Source organism: Pipra filicauda, unplaced genomic scaffold, assembly GCF_003945595.2.
Source record: "Pipra filicauda isolate LSUMZ 115617 unplaced genomic scaffold, ASM394559v2 scaffold177_size2800117_pilon, whole genome shotgun sequence".
NCBI classification, from domain to species: Eukaryota; Metazoa; Chordata; class Aves; order Passeriformes; family Pipridae; genus Pipra; species Pipra filicauda.
Window position 1 is genome coordinate 836,581 of NW_024104284.1, and position 22,943 is coordinate 859,523.

The 22,943-nt window shown below is 44.8% G+C and overlaps 2 protein-coding genes across 10 annotated transcripts in view; both read right to left on the bottom strand.

The window, feature by feature from the left end:
- Positions 1-438: 438 nt before the first annotated feature.
- Positions 439-7,377, bottom strand: PRDM14 (PR/SET domain 14). The gene is made up of 7 exons (XM_027725425.2): positions 6,840-7,377; positions 6,483-6,539; positions 6,256-6,413; positions 5,807-6,074; positions 4,061-4,263; positions 2,620-2,721; positions 439-621 (listed from the first exon to the last, which is right to left on the bottom strand). The coding sequence occupies exons 1-7, from the start codon at positions 7,375-7,377 to the stop codon at positions 439-441; spliced, it is 1,509 nt and encodes a 502-aa protein (XP_027581226.2).
- Positions 7,378-13,570: 6,193 nt separating this feature from the next.
- NCOA2 (nuclear receptor coactivator 2) overlaps positions 13,571-22,943 on the bottom strand; it is a 185,948-nt gene continuing 176,575 nt past the window's right edge. For 8 of the 9 annotated variants that reach the window (XM_027725421.2, XM_027725424.2, XM_027725423.2 and 5 more), the window contains 2 exons: positions 20,694-20,783; positions 17,316-17,684 (listed from right to left, as the gene is read on the bottom strand). In XM_027725421.2, the coding sequence (XP_027581222.1) occupies positions 17,673-17,684; positions 20,694-20,783 (102 nt within the window). In that variant the 3' untranslated portion in view covers positions 17,316-17,672. Of the gene's footprint in view, positions 17,685-20,693; positions 20,784-22,943 lie in introns of all 9 variants that reach the window. The other variant, XM_027725418.2, reaches the window with a different exon arrangement.

Genomic DNA, 22,943 nt, shown 5'->3' on the forward strand with positions numbered 1-22,943 from the left:
ACACAAGTTTCAATATGGACTACACCAGGAAGTCCACAGCCATGGTGCATTACAGATGCAGAAACACTCCTCACAGTGATCTTTGTGCACAAAAGGTTTTGGGGAGGTAAAATGCCCTCCCGCCTGTTCAAATTAGGGTATGGGAGGAGAGGAAAGGACAGGTTGAGTAACTAATATTCCACTTCACCACAGTGTGGCATCAGGGTGTACCCAAGTAACTCCTGTCCCCTGGGCTCAGTCATATGCCTTGGGTCCAGAGACTGTACCTACCTCAGGAGTCACTGCACGGGTGAATGTCACCTCCCGTGGTGTGCACACAACCATGAACAAACAGATACACACACACTGATAAGCACATGAGCTGGTCCAGGACACACCCACAGGGTTCCCAACTAATGAACAGTGTGGATCTTCATGTGGAAGTTGTAATCCTCCTGCTCAGGGAAGCGCTGGCCGCACACTGGGCACTGTGCAGCCCTTCTCCTTGCTGTGCGTGCGCCGCACGTGGCTGTCGTGGGCTGCATGTGAGGCAAAGGCTTTGCCACAGTGCTTGCACTTGAAGGGCTTCTCCCCTGAGTGCTGGCGGATGTGAGTGCGCAGGATGCTGGATGCCGTGAATGCCTGAAGGGGCACAGATCAGAAAGGGGATGGAGTTGGAAGTAATTTGTTTTCACATATGTAATATCCACCTTCAGCTAACCCAGATCCTACCAGAAGCCATGTGACCTGAAAATTAAGTCTTGAAATAGCTCACATCCTCAGATAATTGGAAAAAAAAATTAAAAAACCCACAGCAATGAAGAATCAGAAGCCAATAGCTATTGTTATATAGATGTGGCTGAGTCTAGGGAGATGGAGATAGATGAAGCTCAGAGAAAGATTTCCGACCAGAGACACCAGTAAATATCTTCCTTCGTGTCAGAGGTAAGAAGTCAATACTGTCCTAATTAGCTTTGCAGCTCCTTAGTGTTTGGGAAATATAATGCAAGCTTTTCTTTCAACTTCAATTTTCTAGGTTAAACCCTTTCACTGGCTTGAGATTCAGCTGATAGAATTCATCCATGCAGTCCATCATACATCTTTTGCAGGTTCATTTTCCCTGCTCCATCATTACTCTTCCTTCAGTCAGATCTTCCAGCCAGGTCCCCCACCACTACACACACATTTGAGTAGCAAAGTGTGCACTTTCCCACTCTGTCATAAAGACTCCTCCTCCATTTGGGGATAAAACCCTCTCCCCAAAATTTGATCAGGAATGTTGCAAAGTTGCCAGTGTTTTCCCCGTTTTTTCTTTTCCCAGGACACTTTCACTATTTGCAGACCACACACAAGAAATCCTCTCTACTAAGTTTTTGCAGCAAATGGCAATACACATAAGACCCTGGAGGTATTATATCAAAGGGGCCAAAATGTGTTTGAGGGACAGAACAGTGATGCTGACGCAACACTGTTCCTTTAATCTCACAGCAAAGGAGTTGGGAATGCAAAGCCACCATTAGAGGTAGAAGGGGAAAAGGGGAATCATGATTGCATAGGACAAGCAGGTGAGGATTCTTTATAACAGCTCCTGGTTTTCCAGCCTCAGAAATGATGGCTATGTCCCAGGATAGGTGCATCCTGAACTAGCAGTTTAACCTGATTCGATCCACAGCAGTCAAATGAGAACTAACTGGAGGCTGGTCAAGGGTTGCTAGAGATCTCTTTACTACAGTAGAGCTCTTTACCTGTAGAGCTCTGCCACCTCCTTCTGTGATCAGGAGATAAGGGATGACACCTCATCCTAGACTCTGCCTACAGGGGTTCAGGATCTTTGGGAGACAGAAAAATCTAATAGCCAAAAGGAGCATTTTCTAAGGTTCGTTACTTCAGGACACTTCAGCTCTGTGTTAGTCTAGCCAGTCATAAACAAAATGTCTCTCTCCCAAATCAGGAGGAGCTGACAACATGCTGATGGTGTTTCTGCATTGCATGGACACTCCATAGTACCTGGAGCCCTACCAATATTCATCCAGCAGCAGCCTGTACCATCCTCTGTCTGCTGGGAGAGCTGTCACTGCTTTCACAGGGAGAGCTCACCTGAATCATCCCTGCTGTGATGGGCAGTAGCAGCCGAGCACTGCCGAGCACATTTTTGATCAGTGCTGTATGGCTCTGTTTGTCTTCTTTTCCAAATGAAACCTCCATGCCCAGCTGCACACCTACAGCCCTCTTATTTCAAGGTAAGCATGCACAAATCCCTATTGTGCAGGTTCAGTTTACAGACCAAATCTCTTTACGGCAATCCACAAGAAGTGTCACTAGTATCAAAAGCTACCTATCTGATGAAAAAGTGGGATATTGGATCTAGATGCATGCCTTGGATGGTATTTGAAATGCTCTCAAGCTTTCCTAGACCTTATTTCTGCAGCAGATCACTGAGCTGGGATGAACCACAAATTCTATATCAGATGGAGACCAGATATTGTTTCTTCAGTCTTATCCAGCCCTATCACTTTAACTCACAACTGCCCAGAATATACACGCTTACCAGCTTAAATACAAAGCATTTTCTTGAAAGAAAACAGAAAAGAAACAAAGGATAACAGAGGACAGATGGAGGGATGGGACAGGATGCCTTACCTTGTTGCAGTAGACACATTTGTAGGGGCGCTCCCCAGAGTGAACCCTCATGTGTTTGTTCAGGCTGGAGGACTGAGAAAAGCTCTTCCCACACACAGAGCACTGGGGGCAAAAAAAAAGGGCCGAAGTTAAAGTGAAGCATACAACAGCATAGTTAAAAAGACAAAGCATGCATGTGGATGATGTGTGCATGTATGCTTCCATATATTTATATATATATACACATGTTATGTATTTAAGTATATATAAACACAATAGTAATTATAAGCAGTAACAATCTAAAATAGCCAGAATTTTAGTATGGTTTTAAGAACAGATTTATTATTATATATATAAAAAATAATGCAAAACTTTAAAATTTTTCATTGTAATAGTTTCAATAACAGACAATATTGTATTTCAGTAATAAAAATCTGAGTATTTCTATAAAATCATCACATTTTAAAAAAAAGTAAATCAAGCTCCACTTGCTATTTTTTTCCTAAAAGATAAACTTACTAAAAAAAAAATCTTAAATTGACGTCTTACAATGATAACCATTGTTTCAGAAATGTGGAGTCAGTCATAGAACTAGAAAGGAAAAGGGGAAAGGAAAAGGGGAAAAGGGAAGGGAAGGAGAAATTAAATGGTATTTAACACTTTAATAGAATGTTTTTCATCTGTTACTAATTCCACATAGGTATTCTGACATTGTAATAATGCCATTTTAGTTATAAAATATTTTCCTGAAAAAAAATCACATTATTGTAAGATGATCTATAAAAAGGTATTTGGAGAATTTTAGGACTGATTTAACTGTGCCATCTCAAGCACTTAAATTTGCCCTTCCCAAGCCTTTAGAAAAAGTCTGATTTTCCAGTCTCAGAGAAAGCCAGTGCTGAGCAAGGTGTTTGGTGGAGATGAGTAAAGTATTTTAAAGATTTGCTTTCATCAACTGAAAATCTGGTCCACGTGGAGTGTAAAACCTTTGACTCCTGCTTGGATCAACAGAAACAAATACAGATGTCGGCCAGTTCTCAAACCGCCGGGGGGGGGGGGGGGGGGGGGGGGGGGGGGGGGGGGGGGGGGGGGGGTGGGTGGGAACAGACATGAGACATCATCATTCCTGATCCTGGATAAGGGAAGCCCCACACTCTTAAAGAAAAGGAGCAACAGCCATATGAAAATATCCAAAAAGCCCAGGAGAAAATTCGTTTCATTTTAAACTCTTACTGACACTGTGGGGTTTGTTTTCCCCATATAAATCCATTACATGTCTCCAACTAAGCTTTGCTGCACAAGACAAGCTCTCCCTGCACAGGCAGAGCTTCCCACCAGGGTACTGCCACGGAAACTGGAGGAGGGGGAACATCATCAGCATCTTACCTGGGCCAAAAAAGACTTCTTAATCAGTTCCCCCAGAAAAGCCAGTGACTGAGGAGAGACCCGGGAGCAGGCTCACCTTGTGAGGTCTGTGCTTTTCGTGAACGTGTAGAATATGGATTCTCAGCCTGTCTCTTTTTTCGAAGGATCGGTCACAAAGGTGACAAGGAAATTTGCGGTCCCCCTGGTCCACGCAGCGAGTGTACTTGAGGTGTTTGTCCCGATAGTACTTGTAGGCAAAAACCTTGCCGCAGCGCTCACACTTGAAGCTGTCCCCGGCTTCTGTACAGCAGAAACGATTACACCACACGTGCCATTACACCACGGCAAAAGGGACTCAGTTCAAATCTGCATCCTTGTCAGAGCTGGGACCCAACGGGGAATTTTAAGCCTCTGGGAGGGTGATAACGGTAAACGGATGCTGGCAATATCATCAACAAAATACACGTCAGGTCTCAAGCGTTCGCACAGTTCCTTTCCAACGGAGGGGAACAAACCAGAGCCCTTAGTCTGCTAAAATGATTGGATTTAGCTACTGACTTCAGCAAAGACAGGATTTCATCCTTGTAACTCTATAAACAGTTAAGAGAACATGTGAAAACCCAGTGCAGAGTCCCACATAAAAGTGTCTCCCCATATGGAACCATTGCCAGGTATTTCTTATCAAGCACTGTCCGTAAATTTTACCTCCCATCCCCAAAAGAAAATAATTTTGCACACCTTTTCTATCGTTTTCAATTACGTAGCGAACAAAATAAGACGTTTATTTGGTTTTCTTTTGTATTTCAAACCGTTTGCAACCACTGAGTTTAGGAACAACCCTGGAAAACTTTAAGATATTTTTGTATCCTTTTCTATCTTTAATAAAAGTAACTTTGGCTTAAACTTTAAGATGAAACGAACGATTTAGTTAGTCTGAATTAAATGCTTCCAGACAACAGGTACAAAAAATTTCCATTCCAAATTTCCATGCCAATTTGCTTCTCTCCCCTTCTGCTGCACCTGGCCGACACATCCCTTCCCCGCTCCAAATCTTCCCGCATTGGCACAAATCTCCACAAGTTTCACTTTGAAGAACGTCATATTTTCAGCACATTACAAGCAGAAGTATCTCACCCCACTCTCCGGGAGTAAGTGCATTTGCCACTTCTTTTGCAAGCAATATCGACACTGTGGGATCTGAACGACTTCAGCCTGCCCCATTTACTGAGAACGTTAATTGCATGAAAAATATCACTTAGTCAGGTGTGTAATCCTAAGATTAAACAGGACCAAAAAAAGGAATGACCCCGAAAAGCCCTTCTTCTCCCCAAAACGGCACCTCTGAACAACGGCGCTGCGGGGCCGAGGCAAGCTCAGCCCAGGACGACCAGATGTTTTACAATCGTCAGACCAACACTTTTAACTCCCTGAGGAACCGCGAACTGAGACCAAGCTGTCGGGGCAGAAAGGGGTGCCTCTTGCTCCCCGCTGCCGGCAGCCCTCGGCGCAAGCCACGGGCTCCCCGGCACCGAGGGGAAGATGCTGCTTTGGGATGGTGGAAGTTGCAGGAAGGGGCGGCCGACGGTCGGCTCCCCGAGAGGGCGGGCAGATCCGGGGGACCGGGGCTGCGGGACCATCGCCATCTCGAGCACCCCCGCGGCAGGGCCGGTCACCCCCCCACCGGCTCAGCGCAGGGTCTGGCAAATTTTTAAAATAAAACACAGCTGGAAAAAGGTGATGTCTGTGTTTCTTTACCTCCCTTCGTGCCAATCTAATCCCTGCCAGGTACACGTCTATTGGGAAAAAGGGGTAGCATCCCCCGAGGGGTCGCTGGAAGGCTCACCTTCGGGGTGCTGCGGAGGCTTCCCTTCCGACATGGTCTTCAAGCTTATGGGGATGCCCAGGAACTGCACGTAGCAATCACCGTACCACACCAGCAGCTCCTGTTTAGGGAAGATTTCCTTGCAGGTCTCGTAGAAGATTTCTCCCTGACACTGGATAGCCGTCAGATTCTGCTCCTCGGGGAATCTGGCACAGTTCACCAGAGACATCCAGTTGCCAGCGGCGCCCTTCCCGTCTATGAAATGGCTCAAGCGACCGTATTCAAAGATCTGCAGAGCAGAGAGAACAGGATCAGTTTTGACCAACCCATCCCGCACGGCCCGCTCGCACCAGTCCCACCACCCACACTGGGTTGAACCCCTCTTGCAGGCTACGGGAGAGGGGCGGCCGAAAGCCTCCCCCCGACCCCGCGCTGGGGGTGCAGGGTGAGCCCAGCGATGCCTCCGCTACCTCCCACATCAGCGAGTTGTCGTCGTAAGTCTTGATCTCGCTGGTGTTGATCACTTTGCCTTGGAAAGGGCCGAAGCGGACTCCTTTGGGGATGGGGTCCGTGCAGAAGACTCCGAGGTGAGACACGTCCCCGTAGGCCAACCGCAACACCGAGAGCCCTGCGGGGGACAGGGCGCTGAGTGCGGCGCGGGCGGCCCAGCGCGGACGCGGGCGGTCCCGGGCCCTACCTTCGGGTAACTGCAGCAAGTCCCAGTCGAGCGGCGAGGTGGAGGAGTCCGCAGCGCCTGCAGAAGAAGGACCCCTTCTTCAGCCCAGCAGTGACTCTAAAGGAGCGGGTCCTGCCTCCCCGACAGAAGCCGCATCACTCCCCGGCCTTTTCAGGGTGTGGGCTCATAACACGGGAAAATCACGGGGAAAAGAAATCCAACGTGCCCCCGGCGATGGCCCTTTAGCCTGGCTGTCGCGGGATAGCCTGCACCCCTCTAGGAGCCGACCTGAACCCCCCCGCACACCCGGCTGCAGGCACAGCCCTGCCTCCCGGTGCCACCCAGTGTTCCTCTCGCCGCCGTCGAAGACCCCGTTACCCGAGCTGGCGGGGGACACCCGGAGCCCCGAGATGGCGTGGAGGCTCCCGGTCGGCTGGTTGCTCCGGAGCGCCCCGTATAGCACCGCGTTGAGCTCCTTCTCGGTGAAGCGGTACCTGCAGCTCTGCCCCGCTGCCCCGTCGGCCCCCGGGCTGCGGGCAGTCCTTAGCAGGGGGCTCGGATAGGGCGGCGACGGCGATCCCAAGGCCCCCGTCCCGTGGGCCGAGCCCTCGCTGGGAGGGAAAGGAACCGGCACCTTGGTGTAGAAGGGCAAGGGGAGGCTAGGGAAAGGCTCGGCTGGCAGGGGAGGCGGCTGGGTCAGGAAAGCGGGGACCCTGCTGAAGGAGAAGGAGGGCAGAGGCGGGGAGGAGGGAACCAGCCCGCCCAGGGGTTTCAGGGACTGGAAGAAGTCGGGGGCCGCCTCGAAGTACTGGGCGGGAGGGAGGAAAGAGGGATAGTAGGAGGCGAGGCCAGGGCTCATCCCGAGCGCGTCTCCGCCGTCTCCGGGGACCGACTCGCCGGACAGGGACAGAGCCATGTCAGGACGAGCCGTCTGGGAAGGGAAAGCGGGACCTGTCGGGAAGCGGAGGGGCAGACAGCTGGGTGCTGCCAGCGCGGGGTCCCGCAGCGGGGCGGGGCGGGACGGAGTCGCGGGGGTCTCTGCTCTCTGCCCTCCGCCGCCAGGCACCGTCGAGGCGAGCGGGCCGACGGCTGCCGGCCCCCTGCGGCTATATCGGCCTGCGTAGTGGGGTGGGGGGGCAGGCGGGGGCGGCCCGCCCTGGGGGTCGCACAGCCCCTTGGGCGGGCGGGCGAGCAGGGGTGCCCCTTCCCCAGGGCGGAGCCGCAGTTACTCAGGGAGTGGCCGGGCTGCTCCTCTCCACGTCGGGGTCGGAGGGGGAGGCGAGGGCGGGGAGTCCAGCCTTCCGCACCTTCCCTGCCGCCGGCTCTGCCCTCCGCCTCGACAAGCCCCGGCCGAGGGCCAGGCCGTAGCCCGGGGGGCTCAGCCTCTCGCCAGAGCAGGAGGTCGCAGTGTGGGGCTGATGCTCGCAAAGGATGACCACATGCTGCCGGAGGCGAGGGCCCTGCGGGCAGGACCCACGGCCCCCACACAGTGTCTCAGGGGTTGCAGGTGTGGGTTTTGGTTATGGAAAGGCAAAAAACACCTCTGAAACTCCGATGACTGGAACACGCAGCAGCAGCACGTTCTCAGTCCCTGTAGGTTTCACGGCCACTGCTGAGGTGCTTTTACACTAGCTTGGGGCTGCCTGTTGGGTGCATGGCAGAACACTGGGCTCTTGCTGGGGTTTTCAGGGTTCCATGACCAGGTCTACACTAGGACCTGCCCAGAGTAGGACCAGGGAAAGACATCTGGCCCCAGACTTGTGCAAAAGTGTGGGGTGATCTCCTTCTGCAGGATTTCATCCTGGTTTTTATGGTGTTTCTCCTTCCAGGTGGCTACATGGCACAATTGCTATGAAAAGGGGACTTGAAAGGGGCTGAAGGATCACAGGGGCCCAGGTGTGCTCTTTGTCATTGCAGGATGTCATCCCTGCTGGTGCAGGGAGATGGAGAAATTTTTAGTCCAGGACAAAACCCCATACAGCATGGGTTACTGCAGAGCTCCCTCTTGAGTAGCTCATTCCAGCCTGGGTGACACTACACATGCAGGTGTGGAGGGAAGGGACAGGGTGTGCTCTGCTGCACTGCAGAGAGCTTGGGGGCTTGCACACAAAGGTCTCTCTCAGAGAAAGGCAGCATAGGGTTTCCTGAGGCAAAGCATAGCATGAGCCAAACTGCAGACAGATTCAGCTGGAGGTTTAAATGCTATTTCAGTGGATATAGGTGCTGTACTTTTGATTTATTAATGCTCCATGTGATCCTCTGTAAAGCATTGCCTTCATCCCAAAGAACAGATGCACTAGGAAGCACTTGAAGCAGCCTCAGATAGAGAAAACCATGGCTCCAGACACAGCCACTGCCTGCACTTGACTAGAGGTGAAGCCATCCTTTCAAGCCTTATTTCTTATCTGGTCTCAGTGAAGTGCTCTGAAATAGTGAGTTTGAGAAAGAATCACTGTCTGCCCCTGGGGAATGAGGGTGTTCAGCCCACACTCCCTCAGGGACTGTAATTCCTACCTAACAGAAGTTTTGATTTGCTTCCTCCCCTTACAACACTATTGAGAGAGACCCAGAACTGATCCAGGCTCCCTCAGCTTTCAAGACCCGTTCCATAGCCAGTCCAGCATATCTCTATCCCCAAAGTTGAGTAGGAACATTTATGTATTTTGCATTAAATGTATTGAGCTAATTCTCCTACCTACAACCTCATTCTGCATCCTAACCTCTTGTTTGTAAGACAGAAGTACTGAATACACCAGGGAAGCTAAGGGGCACAGGAGTCTTAGGGACAAGGTAGGAATGCAGCTTTCAGAAACTTGCTTAAGGTAGTACCTTAGCTGAAATAGCCTGGGGTTTTTTGTTGTCTTCTTTTTTTTTTTTTTATTTTAAATTTCCTCCACATTGTTCCAAACCTCTGTTATTTGTAAGACAGAATTGATGTTTTAGTGCTTTAGGGAACAGTTTCAGGCAGGCAGTTTAACATGCCTTCATTGGTGCAACAGTAGCATAAAAGTAGTACCACCATTATTCTGATTTCCAGGAATAAATCTTTGAGCTCTGATTGCACAGAAAAGTTTGAGTTACATTCAGAATTAAAGTGTTGACAGATAATCTATGCTGTGTCCAGGTATCAGAGGACAGGAAGAGGGAAAGGGACTTGTGGAGAAGACATGCTCAGATTGGAGATTCATGAGAAATGAATACAAATGCAATGTGAAATTTTTAAATTCTCATCAATAGTTAATTGTAGAGATGCCCAGAAATAAAATGTTTCCTTTTTCTAGAAGCCTGATGACACACAGCCCAGGAAAGGAAAAGGGCTTGAGGCACTCTTGTCACTATACTGCAGATAAATCTTTAGAGGCTTTAACATCCCCATAGGGGTTAAAGGCATTTATTGCATAAAGAAGTCCCAACCGTGGGGAGAGATGTGGGGGACACAGAAGTGCAGCCGCTTAGAGGCACCCCCAGCAGTCTGGTCAGCCCTGTGGACCCCCCTCTCGGTTTTTATGTCTTGTTACAAAGTAACCAGAGCAGTCTATTGGCCTCCCTTCCCTGCTGCACGATTTTAGAATGTATTCATTCTCTGCAGTGATGTGGGGATGCACAATTAAGACAAGCACCAAGGGACATCCTGTGCAGGCTGCTTGCACAGCATTCACTCGCCTAAGTGACCTAAGTGTTGTCGCCTAAGTGACCTAAATGTTATCTCCTTGGATTGATCCAGATGTCTTGATCCAAAAAATTGCATCTCAAGCCCTTCTATCCTCCTCTCAGTTTGGACACGAGCTCTTCATCATCACTCTTACGCCCACTCTACATCTTCCTTACTCCAGGCTTAAACTGGTCTGCCTCCTGCACATTCCCAAACACACAGGTTACACCTACAAGCAGCCCCTTCCTCCTCCAAAGATCACAGTAGCCCCTGATGCCCAGCTTCCCACGTGTGGGCTCCCTGTGCCCCAGCACTTACACTGACAACCACCTGCGGCATGGACATGGGAATCCCAGCGATGGCACCAGATGGAAATAACCTGAATTGCAATTTAGATCAGGTCAGAGCAGACACAGTTTATTGCTATGGCTGTAAGAGAGCACAGGGAGCAGAAGGGCAACTAGCTCTGCTGATGGACTATTAAAAAATGGGAAAACACATTAAAGTGTTTCAGCTTTCCTTTTCCAGTACTAGTTGTATTTTTAGGTATATCAGCATTTTAATGATGTTACAATTAATTCTGTGACTTCACTAAAGCAATCCATTGCTCTCACCCCATTCCAAGTACACTGAGGATAGACAGTTAACTGAAAAATACTGCACAAGAAAAGGTTGGGGAAGTCAGTGTAAAATTTGCAGCAAACCAATCCTGTCATAGAGATGCAATCCTTTTCCCTTTGGTGGGGCAGGCCACTGAGTGACCACGAGCAAGGGCAGGAATATCTGTTGTTCTCATTTCTCAAAGAAACTTTGCCCACAGTTTGCAGGGAGCTGAATAAAGTACTCCAGTCAGGATCACCGTGGGTCCTTCCAGTATCTTGAGTAGTTGTAGTATGAAGTGATAAAGTGAAGTATAGCCTGAAACTTGGATGAGAGACATTTTTTAAGCAATAGAAGAGTTATCCCACCTCTCCTGCACTATCTTAGGAACATCTCCTAGGGAGAAATTCCTGGGCACAACACAGAAGTTGGAGCAGTTTCATTGATTTCCTTCTACGACAGGGTAACCCACCTGGTTAATCTAGCAAAGCCAGTAGATGTAATAATTTTGGACTTCAGCAAAGCTTTTGATACTGTTTCTCACAGTAGTCTTCTGGACAAAATGTCTGGCATACAGCTGAAAACTGTGTTATGTGATGGGTGAGCAACTGGCTCACAGGTCAGGCACATAGAGTTACAGTGAATGGGTTAACTTCAGGTTGGTGTTTGGTCACTAGTGGGGTTCCACAGGGCTCCATCCTTGGCTCAGTGCTCTTCAACATCTTCAGTAATGACCTGGATGCAGGACTAGAAGGAATTTAAGTAAATTTCCTGATGACACTAAATTAGGAGGAGCCTTTGACTCCCTTGAGGGCAGAGAGGCCCTGCAGAGAGACCTCAACAAGTTAGAGAGATGGGCAATCACCAAGTGTATAAAGTTTAACAAAGGCAAGTGCTGGATTCTGCACCTGGGATGGAACAACCCTGGTTGTGTGTATAGACCAGGGAATGAGAAACTGAAAAGCAGTGCTGCAGAAGGCAACCTGGGGGCCCTGGTCCTGGTCGATGGCAAGGTGAATGTGAGTCAGGAGTGCCCTGGCAGCCAGAAGGGCCAACTGTGTCCCAGTGTGCATTAAACACAGCATCATCAGCTGGTCAAAGGAGGTGGTTGTTCCACTCCACTCTGCACTGGTGCACCCTCACCTTGAATACTGTGTGCATTTTGGGCACCACAGTATAAAAAAGGCATTAAGCTATTAGAGAGTGTCCAAAGGAGGGCCATGAGGATGGTGAAGGGTCTGGAGGTTCATTCATACTGTAATTCCAACTTGGACCTTTCCTGACCTACCTCTTTTAAGGACTTCATCAATTTGTAATTGTTCTTCCCTCTTTTAGCCAGTTAAAGAGTAGGAACTCTTAGTGGGACTCTGGACTGACCTGTATTAAAAGCTGGGATTCAGCAGCCCCCCCACGCTGCTGAAGCCTACAGATAACCCTCAGCTGAAGTTCCAGCAGGGATTTCAAAAAGGTAAGATGATGCAAGTCATATATACCCATTATATGCCCAAGGCCAACAGAAGCACTCAGGGCTGCCCTTTGGTTCCGCTTTCTTCAGTACAAGAACTAATTTATCATGAAGGTTTCACTGTGATTACTGTTTCAGGGGATGGGGTGTGAGTTTGGTCAAGAGGCTGTCAAGTACTTGGCATCTCTACCTCTGCACTTCATAGTCCAAGAACCAAGGCTGAGGGCAGATACCACAGGCTGCTCTATTCCTTTGACATGGCCTGAGCCCAAGCACAGCATGACACACAGCCCTCCTTTTATACTGGGAGTGACACATGGAGAACCATAAGCAGTGAGAAACAAGCTGGGGAATAATGCAAAATCTCCGGGCATCTCTGTGAAAAGTCTAGTCTGCAGTTTACCATGAAAAGGACCTTCAAAAGGCAGCATCGCTTTCTGTCTCTTTTGCCATGATGTCAGGTCCTTATGTCACATGTACTGGTCTCTGTCAACAAAACCTGATCCAGAAAGCAAAAGGCAGTACTTCTCTTTCATAAAGTCAGTTACATCAGAGCTCATCATTAGCTTGTCACATTTTGATGCCAGGAGTCTTGCTAAAACTGTTGTATCTTTTTTTTTTTAAATATTAATAAATTATAATAATGTCTAAAGGTAAGGTTCTGATTGGAAACATTTTCCCTCTTACTAGACAGATGTTTTCTCTACTTGCTTCTGACCTCACACTGGGAAGAAACATCCTCCTTCTTTGCTTTCTTTAATGTGGCATTATTTTCCTTATATCCAAAGACTACCATAATTTTGCTGAAGCCAAGAGAACTGCAGGATAAGCCTTGTTTTGGTAGGAACGGTGAAAGGTTACCAGTATTTGAAGGTCTTTAGAATAACTTTAGCTTCTAAAATTTTTAATGTAAATAGCTTTTCTGCCTCATTCATTTCCCAGAGACAGCATAAGGTCATTCTGATAACCAATCCTTGTAGTTCCTTAATTTTTTTTTTTTTTTAACTGACCAATCAAACATTTTCAACTGTCTTAAATTCACCATTTGGCATAGCAAGAACAAGATCATATAACTCTACTCAGTCCCACTTCCCATCATTTGAGGTCTGCCTCTGCTGACACTGTCGTGAAAGATGCCCATTTCATCCTGACTAATATAAAAAAGTACTCATAATGAACTGTTCTCACATTAAACCACGAGATTAACATTTTCAGTTAATGTAGCACTATAAAGATGAAAGGATTTGCAAGTAACAACTAGCTGGAATATAAAAAAGCCTTTAACAAAGCCTGCTGCCTTTTTAGAACCTACTGATCTGTCTACACCCTTCAATGCTTTAGTGCCACATCTTATACCCTTCTATGAACAAATAAAGACACCACAGAAACACGTTGAAATCTCTAAAGCCATGTAAAACCCGAAGGCATTAAAATTTATTAAATGATGCAATAACAACAGAATTCTTTATTTACAATAGCATTATTTAACATCAAATAAGCAAATAGCATCAGCAAAGCAATATTAACTTGCATAAATGTATTTAAAATTTCTCTGAATATATCTACCTTTGCATAAACTGCTAACACTAGAAATACAAACATCAATGCAGGTGAACAAAGTGATGTTCAGAGTCAACTCCGTTTTGAAAATAAATCACAACCTGAAACACTGTAAGCTTTCTCCTGAAGAACCATAGTTTATATATTGCTTAATTTTACCCTTGTATAATCTTTTCATATACACACATCTCAGATGCAACTTCATGATGAACTGTACAAATAAAACCCACAAATGACATAAAGGGAAAAAAATTAAATGACAGTAAATGTTTGAAGTAATGTGTCCATCATCTCTATTGAACAACATAAAGATTAAGTGATGATGCACTTATTCCAAAATTGTACACAATTCACTATACAAATATAATACATCAGACAGCTATGTAGGAATATACAAGACTTAAAAACAGATCTAAGGCATTATGCTAGATTTTAGCATTTTGAGGTTCTTGCACATAGCTTTTACCTGTAGTAAGAAACTTAAAAGATTTTGTTTTAGTCTACAAAGAAACACCAGGGAGAAAATTCTAATTAAAATCAAAGCCACTACAGTAAATTTTCTTTTGTGCAGAGAATGCTTTTGCTCTTAGGCAGCATACTACCATACAAATACTAGAAAACTTTTAAATTCACACCAACAATTAATGGCTTAAGTTGCATTTCAAAACTGATTGTGTATCTTTGGGTTCTGCAAGTGGAGCTGTGCCACCCATTTAATCTGTTAAGCCCATATGAATTTCGCTTTTAAACAAAGATTAAAAAATGTATTGTATAAACTGCAAAAACATTGCTTTTAATTAATACAGGCCCAAAGGGATACCGGTGTGGGACAATATTTTAAGGATCGAGTACAAATTAATTCCTTGTAGCAAAACAGCTCACTTCACTTTTTAAACTTACCACATTACATGAACACTTAAACAGGTCGCATGACCATGTACATATGCTTATTTTTCACATTATGCGCCTTTCACATTTAGTAATGTAAGTAGAACACTGATAAATTGTTCTGTCAAACAAAATCCAAGTACTTTCTCCAACAAATTTACTGTATACAGGATGAAAAATACTGATAATGAAGGGAATTGATTTGGCTTTTTTGTTTCTATAGTGATCAATATGATCAGAAGATTTCTTCACTCACTTTTCTCTTTCATTACTTAGAAGACGACAAAAGTCACAATGAACCCAAACAGAGCCAAAGCGATAGGTACAATCTCCTTTCTTTCAAAATGGCAATGGATGATGAAGTATCATAATCACTACAGATAAGCATTTGCAGCTCTGTTGTGAAACAGGACAAATTTAAACTATTTTGTCCACTGTGAAAAAGAATAATCTATCTGCAGAGGTTACAGTTAAGAACTGAAAAAGAATGGAATAGAAAAAAAATTATTTTAAAACCCATTTACACTTAGTGGTGGATGAAGTTAATTTCTTCAAATTTATATACTTCTTATATAAATATTTTTTGTCAGATATATAATGCAAGTTTAACACCAATGTTATAGTAATGAGGCTGTGGAGTTTAGGGCTGATGGTTACTTTGGTTTCCCATCAGCAGGTCAGAGGATGGTTCAGCTGACTAAATATTCTGTTTGGTTTGGTAACAGAACAGTGGCAGCTGAAAAAATGTTGTTTCTCCAGAATGGTGACACTGCCCTCCTTAGGGACAAACACAGAAACAGCCTTTATCATATTTTCTTCAACATAAAATAGCTGCTATTTTATTTGAACTCCCACCTGAATACCAGAACAAATTAAACAGCAACAGAACAAACCTTTCACTCCCAAAAGGCAAGGCTGATGAGATATTATAAAACACATTGCATTTTACATTACATCAAAAAATTTGTGTTCAGGTTAGAAAGTTTGTGGATCAGTGTCCTGGTTCCGGCCAGGGCAGGGTTAATTTTTGCAGTAGCCAGGGGAGGGCATGGCTAGGACCCTATACCACCTCATGTCATTGGCAGGGTGGAGGAAGGGGGTCCCTTCCAGGGAGAAGGGCTCTCTTCTGGGTCAGCGTAGTGTGGTGGAGGGAGCAGTCGGTATTGTCTATTCTCCACGTGATAAGTTCGCCTCTTTCTTGTACCCTCTGTCATTAGTACTGTTGCTGTTACTGTTTCTTATCTCATTGCTGTTTCCAGTAAATTGTTCTTATCTCAACCCATGATCTTTACCTTCTGTGCCTCCCATCCGAGCTATGAGCATGGTTTGGAGAGTCTCAGTGGGAGCACTAAATTGGGAAGTACCATTCCTAAACCATGACAATTAGGAGTCAGCAGAAAGAAAACAGAGGTCAAATCCATCAATTTCTTAATATTTCAAGTCCTCAGAAACTGATGTCAGTATAAGAAAAGATTATTCCAACCACAGTGGGCAAGGAAAAAAACCAACATGCCTTAACAGTGGCCTGTTTAGTAACAGTTTTTCTAAGATTTGTTACGAAAGGATATAAACGTACAAAAATCAAGAATTGGTTCCTACAGTGGCTGCATATAATATAGGTTAGTTAAATGATATTATGAGCAGAATCACAAGGTTTAGAAAATAAGAAGTCTCAAGCCTACAAATTAGGTCTAATCAAGGCATTGTGATTCTTTACAAAACACTTTTCCAGGAGACACACACGGCTAAGAAGATATCTAATTTAATACTGAAGTACCTCATTTGGAATCAACTTCACAACATGTATATCTCACAAAAATTATACAAGTAAAACACTTAAGTTTTCAACTTAAATTATTGCTTGTTTACATATAAACTGGATTTTATGTACCTTACAAAACGTCCTCGTAGTTCACACTGCTTTAAAATAATCAGAAACACACAATAGTGGTGAAGTCTGTAGTGATATCTGCTATAGGTATTACAGGAATTGTTATTTTCCCAGCTAAGGGGATGGGAACCAGAAATTATCATGCTTTAAAGCAGGTATCTTAGATATTATGCACCAATTCTGCCACTACCATAATCAGTACATGCATTACCATTGAACTTTGCTGTTCAACATCCAGTAACTGGTTGTCCAAATTGCTGGAAACACACCTAGGGAAATAACGGAGTAACCTGTTCTTTTATTCTATTAGAAAGAAGAGGAAGATGTCAGAGGTCAGGAGAGTCAGGTTAAAAAAAAAAATATCAGGATTCGCTGATTGTTAGGAATTTAATTAAATGAAAATGTAACCCACTTGTATGTTTGAATTCATGACTTGCATTATAAACACTACCACAAAACCCAACCAAAACGCCCCTTATAAACAGCCCTCTCACAGGGTAATTTTCATCTGTTTTACAACTTCAACCCCATTCAAAATTGGTCTGTATAGTTTTCTGCATCAGTTGATCTTTGACTTGTCAGTGGAACACACTCGTTGAAGGTCTCTGTATGTACCAAACGTTGCTTCTACGCCCTCTTCCATGCCTCCTCTCCGCCCCAAAATGCAGGCCTTAGTCTAAAACACCAGTTTTCAGACAGAACTGAATCCTTTGCACCAGACTGAGTAAGCCAGGGAAAACAAAGCAAAAAAACCCCCAAGGTCTAGAACTAAACAGAAACAGAACAAGAGCATGGTCGTTTTTCCTTAAATACATACATTTAAATACATTCAATCTGACATGGTTTATGAAAATTGCCTGTCAACATTTACTTTGCAGGAGAGATCTAAGTTGCACTAAGGTGAATGCAGTGAACAGACTGAGCAACTGTCTGTACGCTAGCTTCAGACTGTCAAAGAAGAGGCTGCTCTTCGGCAACGACCACCCGGCTCCCCTCGGGAAGGCAGGGCTGAGTCCTGTCGGCAGCAGGCGGCCGCCACCGGTGCTGGCAGCTCAGCTGGGACACGACAAACAGACGCAGCTCTTCAAACTGGTAAGGATGTGGGGCCATAAGCCCAGTCAGCTGAAGAAAGGAGCAACCAAACCACCCTTAGGGTCAGCAATATTTCTGAAAAAGAAAAAAAAAAAAAGAAAAGGAAAAAGAGAAACGGGGGAAGAAAACGAATTAATTCTTCCTGCTCAGGTGGTGAAGATGGATAGGTCAATGAGATTTGGGATGCTGGAGTGCAACACCCACTGTCAACCATACTTAGTGTAATACTTTAAACCTGAAATTTAATTGGAACTTATAAAGCTAAACTATCCTTTGTGTACACAGATACAACTGTGACCTGCTATTAAATTCCAGTGATACCAGTAGAGGTTTAATTTCACTGCATTCTTAGGTCCTTAATTCACTCTAATTATCATGGATATTGTAACAACTCAGGATCATGTCCGTCTTGTAAACTCCAACTAAAGGCACGGCAATAGGATTTAAGAGAAGTCTTGTTCTTGGAATATGTGCAAAATCTCTATGTGTTACTGCTGCATCACCCTCAAAGGAAACAACGGCCTTAGTTCACTTTTCCTTCCAAGATGCATAATAAAGAAAAAGGGAATAAAAAAGTAAAAAAGCTTCAGCTACTGATCCCTAGAGATGTACTTTACCTTATACTTAATACCCTTGCAAGGTCTTTACAGAAATACAGTACAAACTGGTTTCAGCTGAGTTGATTATCTTGTACATTCTTATTTAAAAAAAACCCTGAGGATGTGGTTTTCACAGTTGTTTTAAGACTGTCCCTTCTAGAGTCTGTAATCTGTGCCTCTCTGTCTTCCCTTGCAAACGCCTGCTCCCATGGGATGCTGTGGCCAGTCAGGTCAGAGAGTCAATCCAGCCAAAACCCATTTTCCTCCTCCCCTGGGGTTGCTTTTCACTTGTAGCCTGTGACACTGGCAGTGAAGAGGCCATGCATGAGGAAGGCCCCATTTGCTCAGGGACAGTGCTGGTGGTAGGCAGCTTTCTCGTCTGTCCATGTGCCTGCTGCTAGGCTGCCTTCTGGAAGCTGCCTACACCCTGCTTTTGACTTCACCACATTTTCCTCTGCATTCACACAAGGCCTAGAAATGTATCTTTATTGACAAAGTCAGCGTCATGAACTATCCTGCAATTCAGGAAAGCAAGGTCCTATGTTTTGTACATCCACTATTCCCAGCCCAGCTGGAGCAGCTGGAGCTACTTAGGGCAACCAGCTATGGGCAGCAGAGTGAGTCTTGATCCTGGCTCTTCCTTTCTTCATCACAGCACAAAGACACTGCACTCACATCCCTCATGCCCCGACTAATATGGACAAACTAAACTTTAACTCCTCTTTCTAAGATGTTGAGAGCCATCTCAGGGACCCTGTCAGTGGTTTTTGAAGATAAAGTGGGAAACACAAGTGAAAATACAAAGATGTCCTTATTTTTGAGGAGGACATTTAGCATTCAGTATCTCTAGAAAGATGCTAAATAAACACTTCCACTGTGCCAGCAACTTGGAAAAAATTGTGCACTGCAAAAATTGCACATTGATTCTCTTCTCAGTTTTCTAATTACAGAGCTTGAACTTTATTAAAACAAAGTTACACAGGAGTATTTTGTAGCTCAGTCGCATGAAAAAAGTAGCTATTTAACCTCTATTACAGTTCAAAGTTTTAGTAGAAGGTATTTATAGTGTATATAAATCATCTACATTTTCATTGACAGTCAGAGGTACATTAGTAGAAAAAAAGTAAAATCACGGAGTGCAGTCCAATGTACCTTTACAAAATAATTCAAGGTTTTAAGAAGTTCCTTTTCTTCAGGTGAGACAAAACTGCTGTCATGCATGGCTACTGTCCATCTTATTATCACAGCACTGACTCCATTGTTTTAACTTTACACCCCAGAGATTCCCTGCCTAAAGTAATGCCACTTATTTCTTTCCACCGGCACTGTGAATTCTCTCCATCCTCTCTTACACCCTTTCTGTCACATCCACTCTATTTTCCTTCTGCCTTCAACCATTATTTAAAATCTACCTCCTCCTTTAGTCTGCTTCTGCCTCAACAGCCTTATTCCCTTTCTTTCCGCAGTGGTACCTGCGTATTTTCTTCTCTGACAACTGGGCTTCTTTTAGCACATGAAATTTAACTTGTTAAGGGATGCACTAAGTAGGAAACCTTCTATCAGCCTCACAGTACCTGAAGGGGCCTACAAGAGACCTGGAGAGGGACTTTTTACAGGGGTACGTAGTGACTGGACAAGGGCAAATGCCTTAAAACTGAGAGTAGGTTTCGATTAGATATTAGGAAGAAATTCTTTACTGTGAGGGCGGTGAGACACTGGAACAGGTTGCCCAGAGAAGTTATGGATGCCCCATCCCTGGGAGTGTTCAGTGTTGGATGGGGCTCTTAGCAACCCGGTCTAATGGAAGGTGTCCCTGGCTACGGCAGGAAGTTGGAACTGGGTATCTTTAAGGTCCCTTCCAACCCAAACCATTCCATGATTCTCTAGAAACACCTTGGTATATGACAGCTTCTACTAGAGCAGAACACTCTGCATCATTTTATTAATCATCAAAGTGACCAAAAAATAGTTGCAAATGAGACTCTTTATGCAGAGATCCCCCACTCTTGAAGACAGACCCTTGTATGTTTACATGAACCATGAAGGTGTGGAAAGGGACGTTTTAAATACGTGCGCACACAAAAAAGACAGGGATACAACAAAACACATGTATGGCTACTTCCACCTTAATACTTTCACATTCTTCACTTTCATTCATGTTGATAACTTTTCAGACATATCTTCCTAATTTCCCCTATTATTCCAATTTCTTTTCTCTAAAAGCAGAAAACCCTACCAGGCCCCTGACCGGGAAGGCCTGGGAGGAGTGGGGGCAGAGGCGACAGCTGCAGCTAGATGGCGCCTGCCCCGCACCGCTTCACCGCCGCCACGACTCCCTCCCTCCCTGTGCCCGTGATGCAACCGGCTCCCTCAGGTTAATTAATATTTCCCCGGGCACTTGTAACCCTGCAAAGAAAGAGATACCGTATCCATTCCAGCCCACAGCATATTCATCGTTCTGTTGCCTCTGTGGGCCATTTCTTACCCGTGCTGCATCTCCGTCCTGCTTTATCATATCCATTCCAGGCAGCTGGTTAGGAAAAAGATTGCCTCCCCTCATAGCAGGATCATTAACCTATTGGTAACAAGATATTAAGGAGAATGAATTAAAAAATACAGTGGGAGGAGGGCTGGGAGTTAAAAAGAAGCATTATAAACCACTACACTACTTGCATATACCAACACCTACTTCTGAGATGATGCTGAAGTCAGGGAAGTGACTGTACAGCTAAGCATCCTCCTTGCACAGCATGTATTTGACTCATATTATTCTGCTTCACAGTCAACAACAAAGATTTCATTCCTGATACTATGACCCTTGTGCATGTTTTACAAAGCAGGCTCCATAAATTAGGTCAGTGTTATCTGAAGAGGACATCCCTGCTATGAAAATTCTGAAAGCAGAAACATGTAACTACTTTCCTAACCTCAATAACACAAGGCTTTGCTGCTTGCAAGCCACCACACAATTTTTTCAAAGCCTGATGAGATAACATGTAGGCTAAATTATACAAACTATTGACTTAGTTTTAATGACACTTTTCTGTTTGTAAGCAATGGGAGAAAGCATTAAAAGGGAAAACGTGCAATGGCATGCTTTCCTAAAGGGATGGTCTCCACAATTTTCTGAACACAGTCACGGGAAAGAATTGAAGCTGTGCATTTCTGCACAACCAAAGCGTCTGTCATGCTTAGTTATGTGGAAAAGAGTGGTTTGCCAAATTTACAGCTTTGCTTTCTTAGTCAAAGGATTCATCTCACCATGTAGGAACTGGTATAAAATACATAACAGAGCCCTACAGCAAGGTTCTGAAATATTAGAAAAAAACAGCTTTCCTTAGAAGTTTTACGGGGAGAGAAACATGTTCCACAGTCTTTGCTGATTTGGTTCGCTGCTACTTCCCTCAGAGTAGATGGATGCGATAACAGTGACCCTCCAGATTTTGCTAGAAGGAAAAAGATGTTTTCTCTGTCACCTGCCCTTTAGGAGACTTGTGTTGCCAAGGAGAGGAGATTCTGCCTGTGCTCTACCTCACTTCAGCTACAGCAACCTGCTGCAGCATGGGGGGAATCAAGAAATCACAGAATGAGTAAAGCTGGAAGGGACCACAGTGGGTCATCTGCTCCAACCTCCCTGCTCAAGCAGGGTCATCCAAGAGCACATGGCACAGGCTTGTGTCCAGATGGTTCCTGAATATCTCCAGTGAGGGAGACTCCACAACATCTCTGGGCCAATCCCTTCCAATGCATGATCACCTGCACAGTAAAGAAGTTCTTCCTCATATTCAGGTGTAACTTCCTGAGGCCTGTTGTCTCTTGTCCTATTACTTGGCACTGCCAAGATGACCCTGGCTCCATCCTCTTGACACCCTCCCTTCAGATACTTATAAACATTGATGAAGTCCTGTCTCAGTCTTCTCTCATTGAGGAAGACTGTCTTGAATTTACCACACCAAAGTCTTCTCATTTCAGGTCCTCGACTGTTGTTTCTCTCGCTTTTCATTTTGAAAAACGGTGCAAAGCTAGATGCAATCACATGCAACCACCTAAAGAAGGAGTTTCAAATGCTGCCAGAGACAAGACTACAATTCAATGGGTAAGGTTAAAAATTTAAAATATTTTTGCCATAGGAATTTCAACTCTGAAGAAACTGATTAAGTGCTGCAAGCCTCCTAGTGATCCTTCCTTCCTCCTCCTTAGTATGAGTGAGCAGATTTTTAAACCTGAATGTGAAAATTTAAATCAGGATGGAAGAGAACCACGTTATTTCATTCATTCATTCTTTCATTCATTCAGAAAGAAAGTAGGCAGTTTTGCAGGTTTATCTACATGCATTTGACTAAGCAACAAAATCCACGTTTGGAAAGTGTTTTCTGATATTGATCAGCGTTCAACAGAATGCACAAGTACAAATGCCTTTTCCGATTTTTCAGTAGACAAAGGGAGGTAAAAATCAAAAGCAGAAATAAATTAATTGTATATTGAATCAACAGCAGTTTTTGAACAAAAAGATGGCTGCATGATTTGCCTCATGGCACTTAGGACAGGCATAGAAAAGGACGGTGGTTCCAGGCTGCATACTACAAAAGTAGCAAAGTTCCTGTGAAGTTCCTGTTAACGGAATCTCTTTGCTAATGATGATGCAAGAATCCTGAAATATAGTACTATTTTGTTATATGAATACATTTGCTTCAGAAGACTTTAAAACACCCCATATTCACACATTAACTTTTCT

What these genes read in the sequence shown, in the direction of transcription:
- PRDM14 (XM_027725425.2), bottom strand. Translation starts at nt 7,377, where the DNA reads ATGGCTCTGTCCCTGTCCGGCGAGTCGGTCCCCGGAGACGGCGGAGAC. An exon ending in GCCTCCGCAGCACCCCGAAG is followed by an intron (nt 4,264 to 5,806) that starts GTGAGCCTTCCA and finishes TCTGCTGTACAG; the next exon opens with AAGCCGGGGACAGCTTCAAG. An exon ending in AATGTGTCTACTGCAACAAG is followed by an intron (nt 622 to 2,619) that starts GTAAGGCATCCT and finishes GTGCCCCTTCAG; the next exon opens with GCATTCACGGCATCCAGCAT.